Below are 23394 nucleotides of genomic sequence, written 5' to 3'. Positions count from 1 at the left end.
CATTAAAATGTTTTTTAAGAGTAAAAAACAAAACAAAACAGCAGGAACACCATGCAATTTAACATTATATGGTGTAATGCCATGGCAAATAAAGAGGACTTCACTAGAGTTGTGCTGAAAGTTCTAAATAGAACTCCCCCCCCCCACACACATTCATTGTGAAGCAAGGAGTAAGCAAAAAATGAGGAAGTGGAAATCCATTGGCTGGCAACATGATGTGGGTTTTAGGGTTATAGAATCATAGAATCATAGAGTTGGAAGGAACCCAGAGGTCCATCTAGTCCAACCTCCTGCAATGCAAGAATCTCAGCTAAAGCATCCATGACAGATGACCATTCAACCTTCCAAGGAAGGAGATTCCACAACCACCCAAGGGAGACAGTTCCACTGTTGAAAAGCTCTTACTGTTGGAAAGTTTTTCTGTATGTTCAGTGGGAATCTCTTTCTTGTAACTTGAATCCATTGGTTGAAGTTGAAGTAAAGATTGCTGCCTGACCACAAATTTTCAAGCAAAAAAAGGCCCAAGTTTCTCCTTGGACTCATAGGAGCTGTCATATTGTTCACACGTCAGACAAATAACTTTCATGTTTACCTCTTTGTGGGCATGTGCTATATTGTTTTTAGTGGCTATAGTTCCAAGTAAAGAAAATGTGTTGATTGTTTGTTGTGTTTTATTGTACTTAATTCAAAAAATGTCACACAGAGATTTCAATCATACACAATAAACTTCACATGGCAGACTACAGCTAAATGCACAGACATTTCGGTTACTCAAGATTTCCTTCTTATTAGTTGTTCCTTGTTATTCAATTCGGGCCTGAGCAAAATGATGTAACATTTTGGTGCAAAAATGCAACCCAGCAGTCCAGCACCAGAGGCTAAGATAGAGAAGATCTCCACAGCAACCATGTACTTTCCCTTGGAGCTCAGGTAGGATGGAATAAAAGACAACCAAACACTGCAAAAGACCAACATGCTGAAAGTGATGAACTTGGCTTCATTGAAACTGTCAGGTAGTTTCCTGGCAAAGAAAGCCACAGCAAAGCTGACAGTGGCCAGAAAGCCGAGGTAGCCCAACACACAATAAAACATAGTTACAGACCCCTCGTTACACTCCAGTACAATTTCCTCAGCAAATGAGTGAATGTTGGTATCTGGGAATGGGGGAAAGGTTACCAACCAAACAATACAAATTCCATTTTGGGTAAGGAAGCAAGATAACATAATGGAATTGGTCAGTCTTTTCCCCACCCACTTCCTCATTCTAGATCCTGGCTTGGTGGCCATGAATGCCAGAATCACCGTGATAGTTTTTGCCAACACACAAGAAACAGCCACCGAGAAAATGATACCAAAAGCAGTTTGTCGGAAGAGACATGTCACCTTCCCAGGTTGGCCAATAAATAGCAAAGCACACAGGAAACAGAGCAGAAGGGAGATGAGGAGAGTGTAGGTAAGGTCCCGGTTGTTGGCTTTGATGATGGGAGTGTTGTGGTGCCTCACAAACATTCCTAGCACCATAATGGTGATCAAAGATAGGGCAGAAGCCAAACAGGATAGACTGATCCCCCAAGGTTCTTCGAAGGACAAGAAGGTTATAGCCTTGGGAATGCATGCATCTTGGTTGTTGTTTGGATAGTCTTTGTCTGAGCATTTATCACAGTCATTCTGGTCTGGAAAAAAGGGGACTTAAGCTTAAAAAGTCATGAACTGCACCAACACATTGATGCTCTGAAGTATCTGTTATCAATTGTTTTTTAATTTTATGGTTTATAGTAGCAAGTTTACAGTGGCTATTAGGACTCAGAAGAGTTCCATATTTGTTGCTTATTTTGGTTGTCTTTGGAGAAGTTTGCAATTTGTTCCATGAAGAAATGAACACAATATATTTAAAATAATTCACATACCCTTTTCATAGTATTATAATATCCCAGAGTTCTGGGCATAAAAAACAAAATAAAAATTATACATTATATTATATTATATTATATTATATTATATTATATTATATTATATTATATTATATTATATTATCCCAGAAATCTGTGGCTATATCACAAATAGCACTGTGACAAGTTCATGGTTTCACACACAAAAAGGTTAAGATATGAAGCAAGGACTTATTGATGTTTCTTTTTTTAAAAAATTCAGGAAATTTTATATGGCTAGCATGTACGCATTGACTCTCTTAAGGTGCTGTACTGACAGAATACCTAATTTGCAATAGCATCAGATATCATCCCAATTTAAAGGTAATTGGGTGCTGCTGCTGTTTTTAGTGGAAATTGAGTTGGCATCCAAAGTATATGCTACTGAACTGGACTCAATGCATATTCCTAAGTAAATATTCCTAAGTAAAAGACTAACCAGGAATTGAACATGCACAGTTGATGGAAATAGAATGGATGGGAAAGTATTGTAATTTTTTTTAAAAAAGTTTTTATTATGAGCAGTAAAAGAGGGAGGGGAAAGTAGCATCGTCAAAGGGGCGGGTGGAAAGTCAATTTAATAATTTGTGTTAAATTTTAATAAATTTGTTGTTAATCTGTTAACAATTTGGAAAATTAATAGAAATAAATTGACGAAATAATTGACGAAATGCTGTTTTTAGTGGAAATTGAGTCGGCATCCAAAGTATATGCTACTGAACTGGACTCAATGCATATTCCTAAGTAAATATTCCTAAGTAAAAGACTAACCAGGAATTGAACATGCACAGTTGATGGAAATAGAATGGATGGGAAAGTATTGTAATTTTTTTTAAAAAAAGTTTTTATTATGAGCAGTAAAAGAGGGAGGGGAAAGTAGCATCGTCAAAGGGGCGGGTGGAAAGTCAATTTTATAATTTGTGTTAAATTTTAATAAATTTGTTGTTAATCTGTTAACAATTTGGAAAATTAATAGAAATAAATTGGCGAAATAAGAAATGGGCCAGACAGGCTCAGAGGAGGAGCCCACCCCCTCGCCACAGTCTCTGTCTGCTTGGGATTGATCCACAAGGGGAGGCTAAAGGAGGAAGGCGGGGCCAGTCCTCAGTTTCAGCAGTTGCTCCAGCTGAATGAGATGAGGCAGAGGAATTCTGCTGTGTTGTTACTTTCTGTGAATAAAAGCTAATGGCATTTCGTGCCTCATGTTCTTTCCTGCGCTGTGGATGACATGTGCTTGCCTGGCAGCTCCTTGACATATATCCAGAAGTGGGCTTAACATCACATTAAAGCTCAAATATAATGTGAAATGTAACAGTCAGACAAAAACTTTGAAAATGGAATGGTTCAACTATACAAAATATTACTTACCCCTTTGTTCTGAAATCTTTCCTTCTGGACATGGGATGCAATCATAGCAGCAAAATGGCTCTCCCTCCTTCATTTTCTTTCTAGAGCCAGGATTGCAATGCTCAGTACATAAAGAAAGAGGCTGGACCTATTTCATACAGGAAATGACAGGATATTAATCTTGAGAATAATAACACTGGAATCTTAATGATATGAGGGCTTTTGTATGATATTGAAGCCACATGGTAACTACTTTTCTAACATTTCATCTTATGCTGCTGTGCTAAACTTGGAAATGCTGGGAGGAGGTTGATGGGGAGAAAAATAGGCATGTTCCAGACCCAATTGCTTTGTACTTCAAGATGGGTGTTTATTGTAAGATGGGTGCTCATCATAAGAACATAGGAATAGTTCTGCTACATCAGACCAAAGGGATCTCTAGTCCAGCATTGCCTTCTCACAGTGGCCATGATGGTTGCTTTCTATCTCTACTACCTCTAGATACCAGTTACTGTGAATCCCAAGTGAGGGAGGGTTTTCTATAGACACCTAGTTGATCATTGTGGTAACAGGATGGTGGACTACATGTGCCATTGGCCTGATCCAGCAGGCTCTTCTAAAGTTTTTTGGGTTTTTTATGGCTGACCAAATGCATATGGAAAGCTCAGAAACAGGACCCGAATGCACCAGCACTTTCTACACATGGAGCTCCAGCAATGGTAAATGTTGGAAAATTCAGGATCCTCACTTCCACAGGAGGCAGTGATGGCTACCAACTTAGATGGCTTTGAAAAAGGACTGGACATCAGTGATCACTCAAAACTGAAATATTTTCCAAACACAAAATTGGATCCTACCTGGTTAAACCACTTGTGCCATGTTATCACATCCTCACTGATGCTGAATGCTTGTTCTGGAGGACCCTTGGGATCTATCTTCCCCACCTTCACTCTATGAAAGGTTTGGTTTGGGGAGATAATCCAGTTGATTATATCAAATCCAGCCACCAACTCCCCATTGTGGTCAAAGGAGATCTTATCCCCAGCACTGTTGTTAAAGTGGATACCTTTCAGAAAATGATGCAGCTTGATTCAAACAGAAAAGCGAAAAGCTTAGAATAATTGGCAGTTTCATGGAATCTTTAGCCTTAATTGAGTGATACTTGGATTTTTCTTCAGAAAGGGAGGTAAATTTGTTCTTGGTTATGTGGACGTTTCAAGACATACAACTGTACATGTGGAGGTTCCTTAGCTACAGGCAGTAACATTCTTCACAGAAAGGCTAAGTACTGAACTACTCTGCAAACCCTTGCTTCCATGTTGACAAACCTAGAGGCAAGAATACCTAAATTGGGCTTTTCAGGCTGATATCTCTGCCAACTACTTAATGAACAAATATTTACAGCAGCAGCAGCAGCAGCAGCACCGCTTTTCAGTGTATGCAACAGAGCATGACTGAATTCTTCCAAATTAATTTTGAGTCCTGAAAATTATAATAAGGCGTCAAAAAAACAATAGGTTACAATATTCAGAGTGTACAGTCCTGTGGCTTTCTGAACAGATAAACAGCACTCTACAAAGAAAAACCAAAGAAATACTCCTACTTTATGGACTTTCTGGCATGGTGCGCTTAGCGACGGGTCAAGGGAAAGTGCACTGGAGCACACCGATCACAGTTAACGGGAACCAGGTGAGAGTGAGGGCGACACTGACTCCCCAGGAAAAGTTTGAGAGGAGTTCTCAAACCGAAGGGCACCAAGTGGTAAAGAAAGGGGTTTCCCGTGGTTTTGGCACTGTTTAAGTGGAAGAAGATGTGAGAACCTCGGCGCAAAAAAGGAGAGGGCATTGCTGACTGTGAAACGCCTCAGGACCAAAGCAAAACAGCACCAGGTCTCTCTGAAATTAAGACTGGGATATGAAAATATTTGCTTCCCAAGGAAATTACCAGTTCACACCTACCAGAAGAGGGAAGTAAGTGACTTTATATTTATGATAAAAACAGAAGCGCAAGCGAGAGAGATAGGAGGTCCACCTCTCCGCAGCTTTTAATATTGTGACTGAAAAGCTTTATGAAAAGGAATACATCAACAAGAAGCAAAAAGCGTATCAAGCAACCCCGATAGTGGTGAGAATAACATCAAATATAAACTTACGTTTGAGCAGTCCAATGTGGAAGAAGAAAGTAAAGGAATAGGAGAAGCAGTGAGAGAAAAGTGGAAGGTTAGACAGAGGGCCAGTGTGAAAGTAAACCTGCATGTAGAAACTAATGACTGGATAGCTTCTCTGAGGCTTTGAACAGCAGAGGGAGGTGCATGGGGAGTGGTGGGAGCAGTGGCGAGCGACAGAAGAGAGGGAGGAAGAGGAACAGGATGACAAGGGATCACACCGGGAGCCCATAGGGAAAGAGGAAAAGCAGAGGCGAGGACAATGTGAAACCGGGCAAGACAGCGAAGACAGAGGCGATTGGGAGAAAGCGGAGGGAGACTGGAAAGTAAATAACCCAAATCAATATCAGATCACAATTCAATTATGCATTTTCAGAGCCACGCCTTTCCCATAGCTGGTTTACAATAAATTTTTAAAAAAGATACAGGTAAGCCAATTACAAATCTTCGGTGTCATGTCTAAGTCCTAAGAATAGAGGCAAATGCAACATTTTCTTCTCAATTAACAGGATTTTCAAATAATTAAAAGAGTTTGAGTGCTTATATGCTGAACAGATTTTTCAACCTATGGCCTTCATGACCATTTACGGCTTAGCATTTTCTCAAAACTTCTTCTACATTGTTGGCCAAACTATGTATTGTAGCTCGAAGCTGCATTGCAGAGAATTGATATTGTCTGTAATTACATAGCAGTATCTCATATTAATCATACTATAAATATGGCTGTCACTGTATATCTCCCATACAGTTGTAGAAAGACTATCCACATTTCACCAGATACCAGGTTCTGGTACAGGAAAGTGTTTATTCTATGGAAAACACAACTGAAGCTTAGAGCCTCTATTAAGGTAAATCAAATAACATCCTCTAGAATGGACGTGTTTAAACACTGGTTCGGAGACAGATATTTTGGCTTCCAAATATTGAAGGTCAATAATGCTGTTTGAATATAATTTAGAAAATTGTTGTATTCATCAGTCAGGAGAAATGTTGCAGAGGAACTTAAAAATAAAAGATGAAAATGAGAGAACAGGAGGAGTTTGGGGAGACATTTTATTTTACACATGGCAGCCTGCTATTACAACCACATATACTGTATCTTAAAACATAAAGATGTTTATATCATTACCTGCCATGCATGTTTATCCTGAAAATTAAGCTCCCTTTTGTCCACCAGCAATTTGTGAATGAATCTAGATGAGCACATGGAATGTAAAGCATAAGCCATAGCATATACAGCATTGTAGATGCTATAGCTATGGCCAGTCAAACTCATTTCAAAACAAGTCCCAGGTAGATTTTCCAACTTCTCTTTTCCTGAGCAAACATCCCCATCCATCTTGTCCAGAGCTGGGTCTGGGAACACACAGCCAAAAGCCTGTTGCCAGAAATCCCTGATAAAACCATCTCCTTTTGTGTTTGAAGGGTTTCTACTCTTAACAAATGACTTGAAACCTGGCAGATCATTCGAGTGAATAGTGAAGGATAATACACCATGGATTATGTCTGTCTCCCAATGATAGACCATTGAAGTGAGCTCCATCTGGGCTGTGACTATCCACACTTTGCCTTTTTGTTTATTTGTAATATGTTTTGAGAGATAGGAAAACCATCTCAAAAACACAATGAGATAAGATTCTCCATAGGCAACCACAACGTTGGCTTTGCTATTGCTGACTTTTTCATGTATTTGAGATCCTTTCTCTAGTCTCTCATGACTGTCAGTGATAGTTGTAAATTTGCTACTTCTTTCTATGAAAGCAATACAGATACCATTCCTGGAGAAGACCGGAAACACGGTTTGTACAAATCTTTCTCCATATTCATCATTGGAAGTAAGGATCACAATCCATATCCACCCAAAATGCAGAAGTAAAGAGAGAATGCCTGCATACTGAAGAGTTTCTTTAGGGGCCATCTGGTAGAAGGAAAGACCTGGGGGTTTATGATTTATCACCGGAGCAGGGCCATAGATGAGCTAAACATAGATTTTAAATTGGATAGATGTTAGTATTCATATTAGCACTATCACCATCATTATCATCATCTGCATTTATGAAATTACATGCCACTTTCAGGAGCTTCAAAGTTCTTCACATGCATCACACCAGCAGTCTTTACAACTATTTCGTTGGTAAACTTTATTATTTTTAAAATCTAGAAGCTCACACGCTATGGATAAGAAATTAGTAATAGAGTTGGTTGATATTGTAGCCAGAATAAAGTGCATAATGGTTCAACTTGTTGCTTCCCTCACAACTCCCTTTTCCTTTTTTTTTTTTAACCCAGCCGTGCCACATTCCACATGGGACTGGTAGAGTGAAATGTAGAGAGTCCAACAACACTTGCAGCCAGAGCCAATAACAGGCAGAGCCAACTATTTTTAGTTTTGCCTCCAACCTGCTCTTCGTTGAGTTCTACAGGGGTGACATTGAGACTAAGGAGGAGCAGCTCACAGGCAGTGCTTCATGGACTGGTTGTAAGTAAGAACATAGGCATATGATTGAAGGCAAACTGATGTTGGTGAGGAAGAGTCTCATTCACCAGGATCTACTGCTTTGACTATTACACAATACCAGCTAATGAAGGGAAAATATCTAAATGAACTGGGTGGGTTTATATTTGTATGCTCAAGCACAAGGAAATAAAAACATAAGGACATAACAGCCCTGCTGGATCAGGTCTAACATCCTGTTTTCACTAACCAAATGCTTATGTAAAATCTGCAAGCAGGATTTGAAGGAAACAGCACTTTCTACGCTTATAATTTCTAGCAACAGATATTCAGAGGCATACTGCTTCCAACAGTGGTTTACATGTGAAATTAAATAATTCTTCATCAAGATCAATTGAGGCTGAATCCTGAATTCCATTCTAGGTGTTTTGCTATTTAGTGATGTGGCTCTCATCATTTAGAATAACTTCATCATTATAACACTGGATACCCTTCATCAAACTGCAGGCTTGTAATATTTTCTTTATATGGAATTTGAATTTCTATGAAGGTTCCACTATGTTTTCAAGATCCTCATCCATAATCATGTTTCTTAGCTTACACTTGCCTTTTACCACAAATACACACGTTTCTACCTCCTAACCATACAATTTTATCTGTGTTGACAAAGGAAGTAATAAAACAAGTGTAAAAGGCCCATCCCACTTATACAGAGACACCTACACAGAATGTAACTTAACTGGGGAATCTTGTAGGGATCCAGTACAGTTGCCACATGAAGAGAAGTTAAAGGGTCTAATCCTCCGACAACTGCCATTAGTTTATTCTGGATGTTGCATATGTAATTGGGGGCAAATTTCTTCACTGTGGACATTAGCTGTATTGTGGCATGAAAGGTCCTCTTTGCATTGAAATAGCTGTCATAGATGTGGAAACCCAAGGTGTGATTGGGTAAGATCTGAGGGTCTTCATTGATCTCCTTTACCGCAAATGACAAGGCTAAGATGTGCTGGTAATTCTTAGGCACTACTCTAAATGGAACATTTAAGTGAATGTAAGAAGGTATGTTAAATAGATTGTTACAGTTACATTTTGAACCCCATGTTGCCCTCTTTTTTTCCTTAATATCCTTTGTTATTATTGCAGTACTAATGTACACATTTCTTCTTAGCCTTAGATGGTCTAAGCCAGACTTTCTCAACCTTGGGTCCCCAGATGATTTTGGCATACAACTCCCATCATCCCTGACCACTGGTCCTGCTGCCTAGGGATGATGCGAGTTGTAGGCCAAAAACATCTGGGGACCCAAGGTTGAGAAAGGCTGGCTAAGCAAAAATGAAACAATTCTTCTTCAGAATGCAACACTTTCAATACTAACATGTACTAAAATGAAATATGTGAGTCAAAATCTTCAGAAGCTGGTATACCCTCATTCTAATACATAGTAGATAAATAGATGAAGACCACTACTGCTGTAGCCCCCCCCAAACCCCACTCAAATAATCTATTTTTTTTTAAAACTTTTATAAAATTGTTCCCTGTGGTTCAGATCCCTAATTGAAACCCAAAACCTTTTTCAAAAGTTACTTACGCAAGCTCTTCAAACAATACTGGTGGAGGTTCTTGAACAAAGGTTATTGAGCTGGAGATGATGAAGGTCTGAGAAGCCATGCCACCAATGATGAAGTCTCCCAGCTGATGATACTTGTGAAGTGGTGGGTGTGGATCTCTTAATATGCATTTAATGTTTTGGCACTTACATGCCATGTGAGGAAGTAGTACAAGAATCAAGACTGTTAATGCCACCATTCTGAATACTAATCCTCTCTCTGAACAGTCTCCTATTCCATCTCAGGAGACTCAGGTGAATCCCTGTCTTTTCATAGTCTCTAGTAGCCTATCTAAATGTTCTTGTGGTTATTTATATCAGTCTTTGTAGAATGTGGGAATTGTTTTGATTCTGACCATAGCACATTCTCAGGGAGCAGGGAATTAATTACAGTCCTTTTCATAATTATCAGAGAGGGTGATCAATAATTTAAGTTGGTGCTCCCAATGGAAATTGCTGAAGAACAGTGTTTGTCATATCTGGAAAAAAAAGTTTTCTCTTCCACATAGTTGGATAGGAAGGGATCCAGCTTGAGTTTGGAACTCAAACACATGAGTTGGGAAGGTGGGGCCATGTTGTGCTTGGCCCTGGAACATTTTCCCCAACTGGCCTGGGGGCGGGGCTTGCCCCGCCCCAGCCAGTGGTGCCATGGCTGCCAATGGCCTTTAGCCAATCAGCAGTGTGGCAAGGTTTGGGGTTGAGGGCAAATATATGTGGCAGCGCGATGTGGGGAACTCCTCTTGCTTCACACTGCCGAACACCCACCCACCCAACCCATTAATTAGGTAGTCTATGGCCTTGCTTTGGACCTTGGTTGGTTGTCCTGTATACCTGAAGGAGCGTCTCCACCCCCATCATTCACCCCAGACACTGAGATCCAGCGCCGAGGGCCTTCTGGCGGTTCCCTCACGGCGAGAAGCAAAGCTACAGGGAATCAGGCAGAGGGCCTTCTTGGTAGTGGCGCCCGCCCTGTGGAACTTCCTCCCTTCAGATGTCAAAGAGATAGACAACTACCAGACATTTAGAGGACATCTGAAGGCAGCCCTGTTTAGGGAAGCTTTTAATGTGTGATATTTTAATGTATTTGATTTTTGTTGGAAGCCGCCCAGAGTGGCTGGGGAAATCCAGCGAGATGGGCGGGGTACAATTTATTATTATTATTATTATTATTATTATTATTATTATTATTATTGAACAGGGGCCAAGTAGGATTTTTTTCCATTGTGGCAGATTGGCTGTGGCCACTTGGTTTTTGCCTAGCCCTTAGCAATCGTCACAACTTTGTAAGGTTTGGTGCTTGGGCATTGGTTTAAGGAAATATGGGGAGGGGAGGTCTAGCCATCACCTGCCCCTCCAATTAAGGGGTATTCCGTTAAAGGAATCCTGGGGCCTGGGTCTTGTCTGAAGCCCGAGAGGGGTAAAGGCCATACCAGGACCTGGGGACTCCAGGGGTGAGCTCCAGTCAATACGCACTGATGGAGCTCCCTCTGCTGCTTGTTTACCCTTCCAGGCTTCCTGCAGGTTGGACAGGAGCCAGATATAGTTTCATACCAATGCCTAAGCCAATACCAGTCACACTTGTGTAATTTTTCAATAAAGTTGTGGCCAAAAAAATTTGCCCCTTAACATTTAAATTTAATTCTGAGTCACTTTGTCTTTATTTCCATTGGGGGGGGTGTTTTAGGGCTTGAAGCACAATGATGCAGTGCATGAAGAGAAAACTGTTCCCTGTGGGGAACATGATGATGAAGCAGATCCCTGCAGCATGAAGGATTTAATTCTTCACTCACCAGGTGATGAGCAGAGGGTTAAATCCTGCTCAGTTTGACTCTGTGCATGTGTTCCCTTACTGGAAAGCAGGTGCATGCAGCTAAAGCTCCTTCTTCCCACCGGACACTCCACCCCCAGACAGGCCTGGCTCACACTGGGATGCCTGACCTGGGGTGATCACAGACTGCCTCCACCGGACTAAGTTGAAGCCCATATCTCCTTCAAACTGGCTTGATTTAGTTTGGGTTTTGACTGAACCTGATGCAAATCCCTATTTGTTATGATGCATGCAACTGTACGATGAATTTGAAACTTCTGAGAGAAACTGATCACATGTAGTTCTTCATCCTGGCTCCCAGCTTTAAAAAAGCAGCAAGAGGCTCTTACTTGTAAATAAGAAATAGATCTTTATTCATGCAGATATAGATGATATAGAATGGATCAGCAGCAGACACAGAGCTCAGGAGTCATGCTGGCACAAAGGTTGGTTTGCCTCAGGGTTTCTCAAACTTGGATCTCCAACTGTTATTGGACTACAACTTTCACCATTCCTAGCTAGCAGGAGCAGTGATCAGGGGTGATGGGAATTGTAGTCCAAAAACAGTTGGAAGATTGGGAAACCCAGGTCTAGCTTGATATTCTATGCAAAAACCAGGGAGTACATTTAAGAGCTGAAGGAGCACTCACCAACATATGCACTGAGAGATAGATGATTAAGAGATGCATTCCTGCTGAACATCAATATGACCCTCACTGCCAAAATGTACTTTAGCTGAAATCTACGAAGAGGATAGAATATAGGTTTTTTTTTTGGGGGGGGGGTGTTTTAAATCTCACTATTGAACCCATCCTGCACACCTAAGATGTAAGGAACATAAAGGCATATGTTAACTTAGATGAGGTTTTATCTAGCAATACAGTAAAGCTCTGAATGATAATTCATATACAAGATTCCCAGGGTTGCAGACAATAGCAAAACAGAAAGACATTGAGATTATTCAGACCTTCCTTCTTATTAGTTGTTCCCTGTTGTTCAGCTCAGGCCTCAGAACAATGATATAACATTTGGGGAGAAAGATACAACCTAGGAGCCCAGCACTGGAGGCTAAGATAGAAAAGATTTCCACAGCTACCATATATTTCCCCTTTGAACTCGGGTAGGATGAAATAAAGGAGAGCCAAACACTGCAAAATACCAACATGCTGAAAGTAATGAATTTGGCTTCATTGAAACTATTGGGCAATTTCCTGGCAAAGAACGCCACAACAAAGCTGATTATGGCCAGGAAACTGATATAACCCAAAACACAGTAAAACATAGTCATAGAACCCTCATTGCATTCTAATACAATTTCTTCAGTAACTGAGTGCATGTCAACATCTGGGAATGGGGGAGAGGTTACCAACCATACGGTACAAATGCCTGCTTGAATAAGGGAGCAGGAAAGAACAATGGCATTGGCAAGACTTCTCCCCACCCACTTCCTCATTCTGGAACCTGGTTTGGTGGCAATAAAAGCAAGAACCACAGTAGTGGTTTTTGCCAACACACAAGAAACAGCCACAGAGAAGATCATGCCAAAAGTGGTTTGTCGGAGGAGACACAACACCTGCTTAGGATGTCCAATGAATAGCAATGCAGAAAGGAAGCAGAGCAGGACTGAGATAAGGAGAGTATAGGCAAGGTTGCGGTTGTTGGCCTTGACAATGGGAGTGTTGTGGTGCTTCAGAAATATTCCTAGCACCAAGACTGTGATCAGACAAAACAAAAGAGCAAAGAAGGCTAAACTGATGCCCAGTGGTTCTTTATAGGATAGAAAGGAAATGAACTTGGGAATACAGAAATCCCTGGTTTTGCTTGGATAGGTTTTTGCTGTGCATGTAGAACAGGCATTCATGTCTGAAAAACAAAAGGCATGAGCTTCATTTCAAATTGATTCCAGGCATCTGACAAATATACTGCAATGTTTTCTCTTCTACATCTAAAACAATCCATTCATATTAGGGTATTCCTTTTGTGTGAGGAGATGTTTATGTGAATTTCCATCCACCTTCCTGGGAATGTCATTATCTCATGCATTTTAGAGCTCTGTGAATCTGCAAGGTAGTGAGCTAAAATTAGAGACCTTTTTACGTTTATAAGCCCCGTTCCATGCCAAATAAGCATGGGACACCTTTGTCTGGTTGCGCTGTTGCCCCTAGATTGCAGCAAAATACTGGGCAAGGTTTAGCCCAGTATCTTCTCTGCATGGTGGGCTCATGGGAATAATCTGTCCCATGAGCCCTTGCTGCAGAGTGGAGGGAAAATCCTACATAAGGCTTCTTCCCTTGGAGGTCACAGCCGTTTTGGTTGAGAGGGCCAGAAAGGATTTCTTTTCTCTCAACCTGGTTGGCACCTGGTTGGGTTTTTTCTTCACCTTTCCCACAATGTAATTATGGTTATGCAGAATTATATTGTTTGTATGAGGGCTGAAATGGCTTTGGGCAGGATCAACATAGTATAGGAGGCCCTCATAAGGGGCCTGAGAAGAGGATTGACCACAACAAACCCAAGCGTGGGTTCGGTATCTGCCTGGTTGGAATCTGCACCCTGGTCCCCCAGTGAGACCTTGCTTGCTTGGAGTGCACCACAGCAAGGTTCAACACTAGCCGACTTCTGTCATACAGATTTGGAGCAATCCAAACCCAGCGGATCCATTCCATCAACATGGGGCTTGTGGAATGATGAACTGACCCTAGGACAAAATGCCATGCCAACCCTTGCCATGCCTGCTGCTGACAACAAAGAATGGCCCTGATTTTATCCCATCACCATTGTTCAGTCTGGTTATTTTGCTGCTCTCATGGGTCACATAATGTGCCTGCCTGGGCATTATTTTTATTTTGCTCATTTATGAAGTTTAGATAGTTTTTCCATTTTCATTTCCAAAGTGGTATACAAAAGATATATAAAAATAACAGAGCAGTATACCAGGAAAGGGTTTTTATACTATCTCATAATATAACATCATCTTTACTTGTTTTTGGACACCACAAGAATTGAATGTATGTGTGCAGATGAACACCAACTGGATGAAACTCATAGGAATTTCTACACCTTTTAATATAATTCCCCAATGAATAAGCTGAGTTTGAAGCACATTGGGGTTAGCATGTATACAATTTGGACCAAGTCTTCTGCATCTACTACATTCACTTTTTCTTCTGCTTTGTGGTGCTGAAATTTTGATGTGTTTCCTTGATCATGACCAAACTTTCCCCAGCTTTGTTCACTCTATTTCTTACCCTTCTGGTCTGAAAACTTTCCTTCTGGACATGGGATGCAATCATAGCAACAAAATGGTTTTCCCTCCTTCAATTTCTTGCTGGAACCGGGATAGCAACTCTCAGAACATAAAGAAATAGGCTGGACCTAATTAGTAAGTGAAAGAGTAGAATGATTATCTTGAGAAGGAGCCTCAAGTTCTCAAGATGATCTTCATGTATAACTGAAACCAAATTGAGACCACTCTCCCATAACTTCATCTGACATCCTTCTGAGATTTGAAATAACCAGTGCTGTGCAAGGTATTCCAAGTGTGGTCACGCCATAAGTATAGATATTGGCAGGTTTTATATTCACCCCTCTTCCTAATGATCCCTGATTTAGAATTTGCCTTTTTCACAGCTGCTGCACTACTTGATCAATATCTTCAGTGAGGTACACACATTGACCCGAATGTCTCTTTCATGTTCAGTCACAAATATAATGTGAGACCACAGTTGGAATGTTCAGAAGAGTTCTGGTTGCTGCACCTCAAAAAGAATATTGATGAACTGAAAAGAGTTCAGAGAAGAACAATCAAAGTTATCAAAGCGCTGGAGCAACTACATTCACTATGTCATCGTCATCATTAACAATCCCTTGAGCTTAATACACCATTGGAATAGAATCTTTAAAACATTTAAAAACAAATTGAAAGGAAATAAAACTTATGGGGAAAGATTACAACATTTGGGGATTTTAGGCTTAGAAATAAGGAAAATAAGGGAGGACACAGTAAGAATATATAAAATAATGCATTTATAAAACCAAAATACCATACACTGAGGCTGAATGTTGAAATATTCATGACAAAAGGATGTACTTCTTCGTACAACATATAATTAAACTCTAAAATTCACCAAAATTAGCACTGGCTTCAGCCCTGTATGCCTTTAAAAGATAAACAAATTCTACCAAGGACTACTAGCTAATTTCTACCACAACTGTTGCAAGCAACAATCATCTGAACAAGGCAGAGGGCCTTTTCAGTAGTGGCACCTGGCTTGTGCAATACCCTCCCATCAGATGACAAAGAAATAAACAACTACATGACTTTTAGAAGACATCTGAAAGCAGCCCTGTTTAGGGAAGTTTTAATGCTTGATTTTTTTTCATGTTTTCAATATTCTGTTGGGAGCTGCCCAGAATGGCTGGGGGAACCCAGCCAGATGGGTGGGGTATGTATGTATGTATGTATGTATGTATAAATAAATAAATAAATAAACAAACAAATAAATAAATAAATTTATTATTATTATTATTATTATTATTATTATTATTATTATTATTATTATACCTATCACTAGAAATTGCAAATGGAGAGAACACTACTGCACTCAGGTCCTTCTTTCAGCCTTCTCATAGATATCTAGTTACCTGTTGTGGCATTGCGTGTGTAATCAAACTAGCACAAACATATGTTTATTCTTTTCACCACATTTAATATATTCAACAGCAAAGAAAACAGTGCAGAGGTTTTTTGTGTCTTACTTTCTATATGTTGTATCATTTCTAATCAAAACTCTGTATTTGTCATGGGCTGAACATTGTCCATTTGATGAAACTGAATGGTTCCCAAAGCACTTCACAATTGAATCCTACCTGATTAAACCAATTGTGCCATGTGATGGCATCCTTGTTGATGGTGAACACTTGGTCTGGAGAAGCCTGAGGATCCATTCTCCCAACTTTCACTCTATGAAAGGATTGGTTTGAGGAAATAATCCAGTTAATAATATCAAATCCAGTCACTAACTCCCCATTCTGGTCAAAGGAGATCTTGTCTCCAGCACTGTTGTTAAAGGAGACAATTTTCAGAAAGTGATGGACCTGAGTTGAAAAAGAAAAGGAGCTTAGGAGAGGCTGTATTTCTGTGGAATCTTTCACAGTAAGTCATGCAAATGTCTTCCCTGGGTGGAAGCAACCCATTTACCTCCCATTCTGAATCACAGGACCCCAAAATCACACCAGGAAAGAATGGGTGAGAGAAGATATACATTAGGAGCAAAGGAGAAAGAAATACAAACATCAGGATCTGCTGCCGGATGGATACTGCCACCTAAGGCAATTGCCTCACTTTGCACTTTTGGCCAGTCACTCTTGAATTAAAGCCATTGAGTGTTTTAAATGTTAAAGAGTGCACTTTAAATTAGGTATCAAATGTATTTTCTAAATCCATCGCCTTTTTCACCATATACAATTAATTTAGCACTTCCTAAACTTATTCAACATTACTGGTCAAAAAACATAGTAGAGCTGCCCTTAGTAAACTGGATTCTGGCTGTTGTTTCAGAGTTTCAAAGGTTCTATCTTGCTTCCACTGGACAAATCCTTCTTCTAAATGTCACCTGTCTCTTGTACACACAACATTACTGAATCTGAAAGCCTCTTACCAGTAAATACACATTCTTCTTAACGGACTCACAATGTAGTTGTGGCAGTTTCTGAGAGCCAAGAGGCAGCATGAATCAGACATAGCATGAATTAGAAAATGTATAGCAGCAAAAGTATAATGTGTATATTTTAAGTTCACCAGTGGAAAAAGAGTGAAGCAGCTCAGTCAGTTGAGCATGAGACTCCTAGTGTCAGGGCTGGGAGTTCTAGCCCCATGTTGGGCAAATAGATTACCCTAGTGACACCTTCCAAATCTACAATTCTATAATCTCAGAATATGTTAACACTAATATAGAGAAAGAAGAGGGAAAGGAGAGAATGGGCCGAGATTGAGGTAGGTCTGCCTTAGTTTCAGAATTGTGTCCGGGTGGAATATTCTGAAAGTGGCTAAAATGCTCAACAACTTTGTCAATGCTCAATAACATTGCCCCCCCCCCAAAAAAAAAGCTGAACAATTTTTGTGTCCAGATTTTCAACTTTAGAAATATGGCAACCCTAGTTTGGGGAGACCTTTATTAGACAGAATAAAAAGAGACCTGCTAGATCAATCCAAAACCCTCCCAGGTCCAGCATACAGTTCTTATAGTAGATTACAGGATTGGACTAGATTACCCTAGTAGTCCCTTCCAACTCTACAATTCTACAGTCTCAGAGCCTGCTCACAGTAACATGAGAAAGAACATGCTAATGAGAGGATGGGAAGTGTTTGTGGAGACCTTTTATCAAACAGAATAAAAAGAGACCTACTAGATCAGTCCATAGCCTATCTAGTGCAGCGTATGGTTCTTACAATGGCCAACCAGATGTCAACGGGAAGCCCACAAGAAGGATCTGATTGCAGCATATTGCTATATATTCTGAGAGGTATGTTGCCTTCCAACAGGAGGAACTTCATCCCATTACCTGCAACACCTGCTGATTCTGAAGGTACATCCACCTTCCATCAACCAATGAGTGATGATTCAGTCGAGATGAAGCCATGGAATGTAAAGCATGTGCCACAGCATAAACAGCATTGTAGATGCTGTAGCTGTGGCCAGTCAAGCTCATTTCAAAAAATGTCCCAGGAAGGCTTTCCAGCTTCTCTTTACCTGTGCAAATATCTCCATCCACCTTGTTCCCATCTACACTTAGGAATACACAACCAAATGCCTGCTGCCAGAAATCCCTGATAAAACCATCTCCTGTTGTGCTCGAAGGGCTTTTGCTTTCAATAAATGTCTTGAATCCTGGCAGATCACTGGAGTGAACAGAGAAAGACAGAACACCATGGACTATGTCTGTATCCCATGTTCTTTGAAACACCATTGAAGTGAGCTCTATCTGAGCTGTTAATATCCACACTTTATTTATTGTACATTCTCTTTCTGAGGCATATGGTAGCCACCTCAAATACACAATGAGATAGGATTCTCCATTAGCAACCACTACATTGGCTTTGCTGTCAATGATTTTATCATTTATTTTGGCTCCCTCATGTAGCGTATCATACATTTCTGTGACAATGGTAAATTTGCTGCTTCTTTCTATGAAGGCAAAACAAATACCCTTCCCAGTGAATACTGGAAACACTGTCTGCACAAATCTTTCTCCATATTCATCATTGGATATAAGGACCCCAATCCATGTCCATTTGAAATGGAGAAGCAAATTCAGAATGCCTGCATGCTGAAGGGCGTCTTTAGGAGACATTTGGTAAAAGGAAAGGCCTGTGGTTTTATCATTCATCACTGGAGCAGGGCCATATATCAGCTAAATAAAAGGAAATAAGAATGAATGAATGAATGAATGAATGAATGAATGAATGAATGAATAGGAGCCAAACTTTGGACCACAGAATCTCTTTCTTCAAACTGTTGCTGTATAAGTTTTTAATTATGAGCACAGGGAGAGTTTCAGTGGAGGCTGTTTCAGTAGGGCAAATGGGGAAATGCTTTTCAAACCTCTGTCCTTTCTCAGAAAGTCTACACCTGCCTGCCATCGTAATTGCAAGAAGTCAGGGGATTTGTCTGCCTGTCGTTGGCTCTGGCTGTAATTATTGCTGATATTCCTGCCTTCCACCTACCTACCATCACTAGGCAATTTACTTTCTTCTGTAGGTGCTGCTATATTTCCAACACTCTCATTTATAATTATCTGTATCTCAACTTCCATTTGACATTCCTACACAAAGAAATATTTCCTTACATGCTTTCACCCACTTCAGTTTCCAAACCCACAATCTTGTCTGTGTGGTGAAAATAAGCACCTAATTAGATGAACTCCCATATTCTAGACAGAGATTTCTACACAACCTACCTGTGGAATCTTGTAGATATCCAATACAGTTGCAATATGATGAGAAATTAGAGGGTCCAGCCCCCCAACAACTGCTATTAATTTATTCTGGATGTCACATATGTAGTTGGGAACTATTTTTTCTTTTGAAGACATAAGCTGCATTGTTGCATGATAGGTATTCTTTGCATTGAAGTAACTGTCATAAATGTGGAAGCCCAAGGAAGTATTGGGTAAAATCTGAGAGTTTTCATTTATCTCCTTGACAGCAAATGCCAAAGCCAGGATGTGCTGGTAATTCTTAGGCACTACCCTAAAAAATGTACAGCTTATTAGGATATCCCACACATTGTAAAATGTGGACTATGTTGTACTGCCTATCCTTCCTTACATTATTTATGTACAAACTTTCTTTATTCAATTCTTAGCCTTACGTAGGCTGCACAAATATTAGACAACTGTATTCTCCTTTACAACAGTGCACTCAATATCCTTTATTGATAAGTTACCAATATAAAGTTCCATGTGTTATCATGAACCGTATGATTTGACATTTTCTGAAGGCTGTATTTGATGCATGTGAACACCTACTCCCATTCTTGATATATATCTAATTCTATGACATTACTGAATCTTTACTTAAGAATGCCTCAGAATACAGAACACTTAATAAGTTTTTGGTGAAGTACCTGCTCCAGTTTAAGATTAAATTTACATTTTAAGAACATGTTCACAGTGTAGTGATAACTGCACTAGAATTACAGTTGCATTCCGTATTTGGAGAAACTTCCATTTTTTGTAAAACTGTTGCATCTCCCTTGGCATCTCCTTCCTTATTATATACAAATATATAAACTCCCCAGCTCTCTTACAAAGACATTTTGAAAGTGTATAAGAAAATGACATCAGTCAGAACAAGTGGTAAGAAATACACATTAAGATAGCCTATCACTGATCATTAATATTTCTGGCCTCATTGATGGTAGTTTCTAAAATGTTTAAGAGGAGGAAGACATCACTAGTATTGTCAAAACCAGATGAACTTGATCTGTCTCCATTCTGAATATAATTAAATTAGTTTTTCTAGTTCACCACTTGAAAATTGTTTGACAGACTTGGGGAAGGACAGTAATTCACATCCTTAATGGAAACAGAAATTGTAACAGCAAACAATAACAACAGCAAGGTCTTACACGAGCTCTTCAAACAACACGGGTGGAGGTGCTTCAACGAAGGTTAGCGAGTTGGAGATTATGAAGGTCTGAGAAGTGATGCCACCAATTATGTTGCCTCCCAACTGATGATACTCATGTAGTGGATTGTGTGGATCTCTTACCATGCAGTTAATGTGAGGCTTGCATGGCACGTGAGGAAGTAGTACCAGTATGAAGACGACTAATATCACCATCCTGAGTACCAATTTTCTCTCTAAACACAGATTGTTCTATTCCCTCTCAGGAGAATCAAACATGTGGTTCCTTGATTTTTCTGAGTCCCTGCTTCTACAACTAACTATTAAAGTGAATATTTATATTATCCTTCATAAAATGTGTTATTACTTTTGCTTCTGTCCACTGAAAGCATTGCCAAGTAGTTGAATTAATTACAGTCCTTTTCACAATTACAGGAGTAGGTAATCATCAACTTAACATTGTTTCTTCCCAAATGGAGTTAGAAAAAGAGGAAGTTTGAGGCATCTGAACAAAGGAGCCTGCATAACAGTTCAAACTTCAGGTCCCCAAAAATGTACTTCCTTTTGACTGGCATGGATTTCCCAACATTCAGTTTTATTGGATTACAGTGCCATCAACACTTCTTAAGCAGTTCAAGTTGATGCTACAGTTTTCCCTCAGTGGGGGGAAACACATAGGCAAACCTCCAAGAGATGTGACTTCATGTGCCAGGAGAGCAGGAGGCTCCTGCTGATTTGGGTGAAGTAGAAAGTGCCAGTGATGTTGCCCTTTGGGTACTTACAGATGGCTTTGTGGGGTGGGGGATTCTTCCCAATGCTAGGGAAAGCAGCCCAGATCATCCATGGGTTTGGGTGGCAAAAGTCCCTGGGAAAGTCATATGTCTTTGTTTTGCCCATTGAAGCTCTTCAGATATGCTTGGAGTAAGCATGGAAGGATTTCTAGCCACCAATTTGTGTGGGCTGGTCCCAGGGGTTTCTAAATTACCTTATTTTTTGCTCCATAGGGCGCACCGGACCATAGGGCGCACCTCGTTTTTAGAGGAGGAAACAAGAAAAAAAATATTTTTCTGGTTTTCCTCCTCTAAAAGCCATTTTTTTTTGAGGATCAGCTAAAAGTTTTGCAGCTTTTTTTGCAAAGGGGGAAAAGCAAAGAGGAAAAGCCCCATTTTTATGGGGTTCAACTCACATTTCTGCAGCTTCTAAAGGAAAGGGAGCCTTTTCTAGCGTTTCCAGACAGATAATCTAATCAGCCAGTCACATGTCGCTGGGGAAACAAACAACCTCCCTCTGCAGCACATTCAACAATGGAGGCCTGGGCAAGAGGGCGGGACTGAAAGGGAGCCGGTACTCTTATCTCTCTCCCAATCTCTTGCTGATCAGCTGCTGAGCGGGGTCCTTTCAACACCCCCTTTTCTCTTTATAAAATAAAAAGCATGATCCTCTTTTGGCCCCTGGGAAATTCAGCTCCAGGGACCACCATTCACTCCATAAGACGCACAGATATTCCCCTTTACTTTTTAGGAGGAAAAAAGTTTGTCTTATGGAGCGAAAAATACGGTAGGTGCCTCCAGACAAAGCCTGGTGGCAGGATTTTGATTTGTGGTGTGGGGCAGCAGATGAAGTAGATTTGCCCTGCAGTAGCAAAGGGGAGAAAATTGAAGAGGTGTCCCACAGTGTTAGTAAGAAAGAAGATATGATCACAATTTTTCCAACATTGTTTCTTCATGATGCTCTGCAGGCAGCTATGGAGATTTCTTTCTTTTTTTAAAAAAATAATATTAAAAACAATTTTATTGAAATATCCTTAAAAGTATAGTCAAATAGTCATACAAACGTTATTACAGTATTACATTTGAAATTAAAGAATTACAAAGAAAGGAGTTACAGAAGCAAAAAGAAAAGGTAAGTTACCTTACACCATCAGTTAGATAAGGTAAGTTATAACACACAACTCACATGCAATTACATAGAATAGAAATAAGATAGAAATAAAAGTAAAAGTTACAAATTAAAAGACTTCCTAAAGTTCTGCTTCATGTTCCTTACAAATACCCCTGTCAATGCTGTCCCCCCCCCAATCAAGCTTATACCAAAATATTTTTATTTATGTCTATGTTTTCCTTATTCCTGTGAGTGAATCACTCCAAACAGATCAGCAGCTATGGAGATTTCTTTGAGGCAAGAATGTGAGGGAAAGCCAAAGAGAATTTGAACAGCTCCAGGAAGAAGGAACCTGCAATTTTGGCCAGTTAATCTACTGGAACTGAGAACTTTGAGAAACCCCAGGACAAAGAACTATACAGGACAAAGAACTTGGAAGTCAAATGGAATCTGTTCCAGAAATCTGTTCGACTTCCAAAATGTTTGGAAACCAAAGTGCAGCTTCTGATTGACTGCAGGAAGCTGCAGAAGCCCCGTCATGTGTTTGGGATCCAAAGAACGTTCGCAAACTGGGTTTGCAGTGTTCGGGAGCCAAAAAGTCCAAGTACCAAGGTGTTTGGGATCCAAGGTATGACTGTACAGACAATCACTTGGCACAGGGGCCTGTTTAGTGGTGTCCTCTTTGCATGGTTATGGTGAGGAAAACTATTAATGATTTTTAGGAATTATTCTGAATGTTTTATGTATGTACAACTGCAAACATCTTGTACTCAAGTTTCAATAATTGAAGCTGATACAGTACAGATGGAACAGACAGTGCTCTGGACCTCTCCATTTGGACTCCCTGTGCATTTAAACTACAGCTGTATAGGGAACTATGGAGGCAGTGAAACTGACAAGCAACAACATATCATCATAAACATATTAGGAACCTTGGAAAAGCAGGAGAGTAAACAGGAAACCACAATGGATATAGGAGACTCTCTAATTAATACACTTACCCTGTGTGAATTGAGGGCAATATAAATAGGTACAGAGGGGGAAGAGCTATGGCACTTGTTCCCATGTTTTTA

At 40.1% G+C, this 23394-nt stretch overlaps 2 protein-coding genes across 2 annotated transcripts; both read right to left on the bottom strand.

The window, feature by feature from the left end:
- Positions 1–771: 771 nt before the first annotated feature.
- Positions 772–9565, bottom strand: LOC117057577 (vomeronasal type-2 receptor 26-like). Its single transcript, XM_033168421.1, has 6 exons — positions 9486–9565; positions 8661–8925; positions 6569–7357; positions 4133–4360; positions 3297–3423; positions 772–1673 (listed from the first exon to the last, which is right to left on the bottom strand). The coding sequence occupies exons 1-6, from the start codon at positions 9563–9565 to the stop codon at positions 772–774; spliced, it is 2391 nt and encodes a 796-aa protein (XP_033024312.1).
- A 2706-nt stretch (positions 9566–12271) lies between these two features.
- Positions 12272–20656, bottom strand: LOC117057576 (vomeronasal type-2 receptor 26-like). The gene is made up of 7 exons (XM_033168420.1): positions 20442–20656; positions 19270–19447; positions 18063–18723; positions 16511–16518; positions 16180–16407; positions 14559–14685; positions 12272–13173 (listed from the first exon to the last, which is right to left on the bottom strand). Exons 1-7 carry the CDS (start codon positions 20654–20656, stop codon positions 12272–12274), a joined length of 2319 nt encoding a protein of 772 aa, XP_033024311.1.
- Between the last annotated feature and the right edge of the window lie 2738 nt (positions 20657–23394).

Source organism: Lacerta agilis, chromosome 14, assembly GCF_009819535.1.
Source record: "Lacerta agilis isolate rLacAgi1 chromosome 14, rLacAgi1.pri, whole genome shotgun sequence".
Classification (NCBI taxonomy): domain Eukaryota; kingdom Metazoa; phylum Chordata; class Lepidosauria; order Squamata; family Lacertidae; genus Lacerta; species Lacerta agilis.
The sequence above is the reverse complement of the archived record's forward strand: the minus strand, read 5'-3'. Positions and strand labels throughout refer to the sequence as shown.